Source organism: Engraulis encrasicolus, chromosome 3 (genome assembly GCF_034702125.1).
Source record: "Engraulis encrasicolus isolate BLACKSEA-1 chromosome 3, IST_EnEncr_1.0, whole genome shotgun sequence".
In the NCBI taxonomy this organism is placed as follows: domain Eukaryota; kingdom Metazoa; phylum Chordata; class Actinopteri; order Clupeiformes; family Engraulidae; genus Engraulis; species Engraulis encrasicolus.
In genome coordinates this window covers 47627428-47634826 of record NC_085859.1, presented here as the reverse complement: position 1 = coordinate 47634826, position 7399 = coordinate 47627428, and the positions used below count along the sequence as shown (strand labels likewise).

The 7399-nt window shown below is 43.2% G+C and overlaps 1 protein-coding gene across 1 annotated transcript; it reads left to right on the top strand.

Moving 5' to 3' along the window:
• The first annotated feature begins 202 nt into the window (after positions 1–202).
• On the top strand, positions 203–6542 carry grsf1 (G-rich RNA sequence binding factor 1). Its single transcript, XM_063194545.1, has 10 exons — positions 203–643; positions 1943–2087; positions 2265–2420; positions 2776–2910; positions 3148–3286; positions 3597–3796; positions 4542–4636; positions 4899–5034; positions 5810–5858; positions 6377–6542. Exons 1-9 carry the CDS (start codon positions 398–400, stop codon positions 5851–5853), a joined length of 1296 nt encoding a protein of 431 aa, XP_063050615.1. The 5' UTR covers positions 203–397; the 3' UTR covers positions 5854–5858; positions 6377–6542.
• Positions 6543–7399: the final 857 nt, after the last annotated feature.

Below are 7399 nucleotides of genomic sequence, written 5' to 3'. Positions count from 1 at the left end.
GAAAAAATCCTATCCGAGTATCTGAGTTTGTTTGCGGACGTGTAGTTCTAGCTCTAAGCTAAACTGATATACACAAACATTGAGATGCACAAACGTTCTGCTGGGATAGTGTAACTCTAGTCATCCCATCTCTAGGTGGCGATATTTCAGTAAGGTTGCTCAAACGTTTTCCAACGACACTCTTGGAGCTTGAGTTGTTTGTCGAATGACCTTTCACCTCCAAAAACATGTCGGCCCGGTTGACAGCGGTGTGAATGTGGTTGTCATCCGAGATTCAGGTCAAAGAAAAGAATTGTAATTATCAAGAGGTTCACTGGACATCAACGTTTGACTGCATACACTCAAGCTTGCGATATGAAATAGTACCGAGGAAGGTGGAGACTTTCAGCCAGCAAATATGTCCGGATACTGCAGGACTGTGTTGTCAACTCTGTGTCGTTCTCTTGGAAGGCAACCATCCAAAACATTTCATGGCATTAAGGTAGATCTATCGCAAACTCGATCCCTCGGACTCTCCGTTGACAGATGCGAACTGTCACGTTATCATCACTGGTCCAATGATCACAGACGGACAGCTTTTCTGAATGTCAACTCAACATGGAGGTCATGCCATAGTTCCAGTCAGCGTGATCAGTCCTCCGAGGTAAGCTACCTACTGGATGCCAAATGTTGCAAGTCAAGTCAGCTTTTATTGTCACTTTTTCATATGCACAAGTCATACAAGGAAAATGAAAGGACGTTTCTCTCTGAGTCTGCCAGGACATAGACAAACACAGGACTGATATTAAAGTGCAAGACAGGACAAGTAACAGTGATGAACTACAGTAGCAGGCAGCAAGATTATTCATAATAATTATCTGCCTACGCAACTGAATCCTCTTTTCTGATTGGCTGCTGGGGTTGCAACTAATTCCCTATAACAAAAGACCATTTAACATGTAGAAAAAAAGATAAAAAGAATGGAAAGACATTATAAGAATGATAATATTAATAGTAATAGTAACAATAATAGTTATACACAATAACTCAAAAAACTGGTGAGATTGGCAGCAACAATAAGCAGCGCTGGTTCCATAGGTACTTGTGTGTGTGTGTGTGTGTGTGTGTGTGTGTGTGTGTGTGTGTGTGTGTGTGTGTGTGTGTGTGTGTGTGTGTGTGTGTGTGTGTGCGCGTGCGTGTGCGTGTTCTTGTGGGGTAGTCAAGGAGGTCTACTGTATCATTGGGGGTAGTGCAGGTGCAGTCACACAGTGCAGTTCCATAGGTCTTAGACATCATATGATAGTGCTTGTGAGTGTGTGTGAGCGCGTGCGTGCGTTTGTGTGTTTCTTGGGTCAGTCATTGTGTGTGTGTGTGTAAGATGTGGGGGTGGTATCTGTCTGGTGGCTGTAGCAGTCAGTACTGGGAGGGAGTTCAGCATCCTGATGGCCTGGTGTATTAAACTGTTCTTGAGTCTGGTGGTTCTGGAACGGAGGCTCCTGTGCCTCTTTCCAGAGGGCAGGAGGCTGATCAGGTTGTGTGCTGGGTGGGTCTCATCTCTTGACGATTTTGAGGGCTTTGCGGGTGGTGTAGATGTCTTGCAGGGAGGGTAGGGGTGCATTGATGATCTTCCCAGCTGAATTCAGTTGTAGTCAGTGCGGCTTCCGCCCCATACAGTGATGCAGCTGGTTAGGATGGCCTCAATGTGGTCATGATGGCCTGGTGGGGCACTGGCGTGCCTCACTTTACGCAGGAAGTAGAGGCGTTGTAGGGCTTTCTTGCCCACTAGGTTACATGCAGCATGTAATGGGAAAGAGGCAATGGGACACCGTAGTGCTAATCTACCCCTTATCTTCTTGCCATATCGCGATGCTAGCTGACATAGGCTAATACATTTGTAAGTTTGTGTACATTTACGTTCCTCTCTACACCTTGCCTGCTAATAACTGTAAACCCATCCCAATAGGCAGGGGCACCAAAGAAGGAAGATGATTACCCTCCTCTACCAGACTATGATGCCAACCAGCCTGAATCAAAAGAAGTGTTTGTGGTCAGTGTGAAGGGCCTGCCCTACTCGTGCAAAAAGGAGGATTTACTGGAATTTTTTTCTGGTGAGTGAAAATGTTGTTGGTTACCGTATATTCAAAATCATATCATGTAGGTGTAGTCTACTAGCCATCTTACTGGTCTTGAGTTGTCATTACATGTTATTGGTCTTGAATGATTTTCTGTAATTATTTAATTTATGCAACACATGACCTAAATACATGTTTTAAATCTTGCCACAGAGTGCAGAGTTCGTGAAGGACTGAAAGGAGTCCATTTCCTGTATCACAGAGATGGGAGGCCGAAGGGGCAAGCTTTTATTGAGGTGGAGACTGAGGAGGATGTCAGCAAGGCACTGGAGAGACACAGGCAGTACCTGGGGCCCCGCTATGTGGAGGGTTTGTGGCTTTCCTTTTTTTTTTTAAACCAGAAACAAACATTTCACCAACATTTGACAGGCTTAAGATGCACCTCCTGAAAATTCCATTTTAGGCCAAAAGTTGTGTTACAAAGGAAAAAAGAATCTGGTGCCACACAGATATTTATTTTTCAGTGCAGTAAGACTAACGTTTCGACATGTCTTCATCAGAGTCCTCCTTCTGTGTTATTAGATCTATCTGTCTGTCATCCAGTATATTGTGAAGCGTTTTATTTTATGGATCAAGATACTAGTTACGGTACTTAGTCTTTGTTGTTCATTGACAAAGAGGAAATGGTGTTTTGACTTGCACAAACTCTCTGTGTGGTATGCAGTGTTTGAAGTAACAGACCAGGATGCAGAAGCCTTGCTGAAAGGAGGGGACAGTCCGTTGGCTGGTGGCTCAGTGGTACGGCTCCGAGGCTTACCTTTCACCTCCACAGAGGAGGACATTGTACAGTTCTTCTCAGGTTGGTTAAGCTTCGTGGGTGTTCTTCAAATCTAAAAAGTCTAATCCATGAGGGAGCTTGTCAAAATAAAGTCCATGTGCCTCTGCAAGCACATGATTTCGTTGACCCAATAGTGTTTTTTTGCAGTGTTGAGATGTACAGCTATTGTTGCTTCCTGATGCCGTTTGGTTTTATGAAGTGAATTTATATAATTCTTCTGAAGTGTGACTCTCCACTAACTGTTCATTTCGCCTTTAGGTTTGGACATAATAGAGAGTGGGGTGACCCTGCTCCACAATGCCCGAGGGCAGAGCATAGGCCAGGCGTTTGTGCAGTTTGCCTCTCAGGAGATGGCGGAGAAGGCCTTGGAGCGAGACAGAGCACTCATGGGACACCGGTGGGGCACTATATAATCACTATAAAACCTCAAAATGTGTTGTATGTGTTTTATTTATTTTTTAAAAGTCTAATTAACCCATTTTAGCCTAAGCCCTTTTTGGGTGCCCTCTGCATTTTGCTTTAGAATGTGTTCATTCAGCTCTGGCATACCCACATTTTTAATACAACAGCTCAAATATCAAGATCCTGAATGCAACATATATGTCACCCTCAAGGTGGTAGGGAGGTATTTTTTACTGGTGTTAACATGGTTATTTTTTATCTTCCATTTATTATTTTTTATTTTTTATTTTTTTACACCGTTTCAGATATGTGGAGGTGTTCTCCAGCAGCACAAGTGAGCTTGCTTCACAACTTCGCAGAAGACAGCAGCAGCGGCCACCGGCTCCTCCCTCAGACAGAGCCCCACCTCAATACACGTCTCCCCCTCTACGTACACCCCTTCCTCCCCAAAACCCCCCTGTAGCACCGCCAGTGGACATGGCAAGAAGTCAACAGCTCAGAGCTGGTAAGATTGCTCACATCAGTAGTGGGTTTTTTGGGGGTCTTTTTTACTTTATTTACGATAGGATAGTGAAGGTGGTGACAGGAAGCGAGTGGGGAGAGAGAGACGGGGAAGGACCGGCAAAGGACCCGGGCCGGGAATCGAACCCGGGTCAGCCGCATGGTAGACGAGTGCCCAACCGTTTGGCCACGGCAGGGCTCACATCAGTAGTGTTTAGGATGCATGCACATCCAATTAAGCAGGCACTGGATCAAATGTTATATAAGAAAGAAGAAGAAAAAAATCAACACTCTTGTTACAACCGATTTATTCAAATCGGCTTCTCAAATGGTCTTTGTCAGGTGTAAGTTTCAACCTAGACCTGACGAAGACCACGTGAGGTTGAAACATGGTGTATAATAAACCGGGGGCAGCAACAGTGTGTGGATTATTTTCTCTTTCTTTAGATGGCTCACATCCTCTTACTGCTTGCCTGGATTGCATGCCTTGCGCCGTGCCTTCTTACATTTGCAGACAAAATTGCTTACTCGTAGATGAACTGAGGGATACTCATTTTCCAATTGGAACAATTGATTAATATTTCGGCCTAACGCCTTTTCAAGTTTTACAACAGAAATAGAATATGGGGTCTCCTTCAGTTTATCCTGTGTCCACGTAAATCCATTTGTGTGCTGGCGACTCGAAAGAGAAAATAATGGGCATATAGTATATGGTATATTTACCTTTAAAATTATTGTCTCCCTCACAGGTCGGTCAGCTGCAACTCAAGCCCCAGGCACCCCCATCCATTACATTCACATGAGAGGACTACCTTTTGAAGCCACCGCTGAGGACATCGTCCAGGTAATTGTCACTTGTGTCTCATGATAATGTTCTCAAGTGCTGCCTTCACATGGCAAACACTTGCCGTTGTGAGTATTTTAGAATAATAAGATTTGATGATCTCATAACAGGTAGAAAGACGACATGGCAGGACATTTTTTTACTTCCTCAATTGTATTTTACTTATCTTTTATTTTACCTCAAGCCAGTTTATTCAATGCTGATGATCTACCTGTCTAGGTTCCTGGATGTCTTCATGGTACTTACTGTGTTTGTCTTGTAGTTCTTCGCTCCTCTGAGGGTGGCTCGTATAATGGTGGAGTACCACTCGGATGGCAAGGCCAGCGGAGAAGCAGAGGTGCACTTCAGAAGCCACGAGGACGCTGTGGCTGCCATGTCCAAGGACAGGGAGTACATGCGTAAGTCCTCATGTCATGTCCGTCTCAGTTAAGCCTCCTTTAGAGCAGTGTTTCCCAACCAGGGGTACGTGTACCACTAGGGGTACGTGAGCACACTGCAGGGGGTACTTGGAAAAATTGTATTATTATAACAAATGTATGGAGCGGTCACATCAGGACAGAGAAAGCGATATAGAACATGAATTAGGGGGTACTCATGGCACAACTAAGAGGCTTAGGGGGTACACGAGACAAAAAAAGTTGGGAAACACTGCTTTAGAGCCTTCTCACTTCCTGGGTGTGGTACTTCAATAGACTAGCCTCCTCTTGCATTGTGTTAAATCACACACTGGACACACTTCTGCATCTTAACCAGAGGTTTCAAGTGTAAAAGTAAATTGATGGTGTAGGTACAACACTAGCACATGGTATTACACAGCTGTTACATCATTTACTCTTTTGTACCTAATGAGGTAGATAAGAGTGTGTTGTTACTGAAAATCACTACAAACCTAACAAGATCCAACCTGCGCAGAGTCAGCTGATCGTAAGACAAGAGCACATGTCTACTTTTTACTCAGATAAGTTACCTGTGTTGGAAGGAACTGTGTTTCTTTTTTACTTTTGACACATCTGATCTTGACATTCAGACTATCTGTACAATTTTCTGCTGTTAACAATTCAAATATTCACTTTACTGTTGTCATTAACTCATCTCACAATAACTTAAAAAATGTAAACATTTGAGGTGTAGCTGTACCAAATAGTGACCTAATCTTTCTTTGTTCCTCTACAGAGAACAGATATATTGAATTATTCCTGAACTCAAGCAGAGGCTAGTGATGGTAAGTATATCATAACGTAGCACTTTAAACTATAAAATTAGGGCTTTGTTCAAAAGATCAATCTGCGATCCAACATCGATTTACGTTCGAAAAATGCAGTATCGATTCACGACTTTATGGATTGATCTTTTGCAGCTGATTATAGGCGATATTATCTCAACCACATCCTGTAGCTCTCTTCCACATTCATGTAGGCTGCATGCACAAATACACACAGCCTGTTCAAGTAAATAGTGCCAGTCCTTTCCCACCTCTTTCTCTCATACCAAGGTATTCCATGTTCATGTGGGCATCAAAGGCTGAGATATTTAGTTTTTATAGGTCTTATATTCTAGGCATAAATGGGTTAAAGTGACAACCCAGCAATACAGAAAATCAATCAAATGGGATCGTAGATCAAATCGCAGATCAAATCGGATTGTGACCTTCTGGATCAAATTCCTAGCCCTACATAAAATTGATGAATATTATGTATATTTAAACTGTATACATTTAACATGCATCTCTGCTTCTCACAGGTAGAAGCCACCTCCCCAGTCTCACATCAGCTCAACTGGTATCTGTCAGGGAACCCCGACATGATTAACCCAATGTGTAACAATAAGATGCATTCCCTTCCCTGTGTATGGTGGCACGTGCGTATAGTTGTTGTGCTCAAATAAATTATTGTTGCTGAACAAGTGTCATCTGTTGAAGGTTTATTCAGAGCATCACCTTTTAACCTAGCTTAATGGTGCCTATCTTTGCCTCTATCGTTGATACGATAATACAAAGGAGTGTGCTCAAGTTTGGTCTCCTAGAGCAAGGGTTCCCAAACTTTACCATGACAAGGCCCCCCACATACCGGTATATTCCAGCCAAGGCCCCCCTTACATGGGTCATGCCACATTATTTTTTCTTTGCATCCCCTTTCACAATCATAGTCTAGGTCTGTTAGTCAGTGCCCCATACCACTGGGATATATTCAATAATGACTTGACAATAATAGTAGTAATGCTCAGAGATGCAGTAGATTATTATAATGCCGTTCTTAACTAATGGGAATATTGTGAAGATTATTTTTGGTTTATTTTGGTGTACATTAATTTTTACTGCACAACATTAACTATCAGTACCCAGCACCAGAACAGGTGCAGCTAATTAAGTGAGGCATGGAACAATGAAGAGTAACTGTCAGTTTTTTTAATTTTAGAACTCTGTTGTAGAATACTCAATGGCAACCACTGCTTGCTGTGAGGCCTAATTAGTTAGCTGCTGGGCCTAGTGGGTCAACCAGAACAGGTGTTGCCAATTAAGGGTTCTGACAGTTACTCTTCAGCGTTTATTAGCTAAGTTAGATTGTTATTTTTACTACAACTCCTATGCTCTGGCCCCAAAGGCAAGCCCACATTTAGCATTTTCTACGAGAATGCAGTCTAGATTAAATATATATTTTTGTTGTGCTATACTTTTCCTGCCAACCTGCCACGGCCCCCCTAGCACCCCTTTGCGGCCCCCAGGGGTCCCCGGCCCCCAATTTGAAAACCACTGTCCTAGAGGTG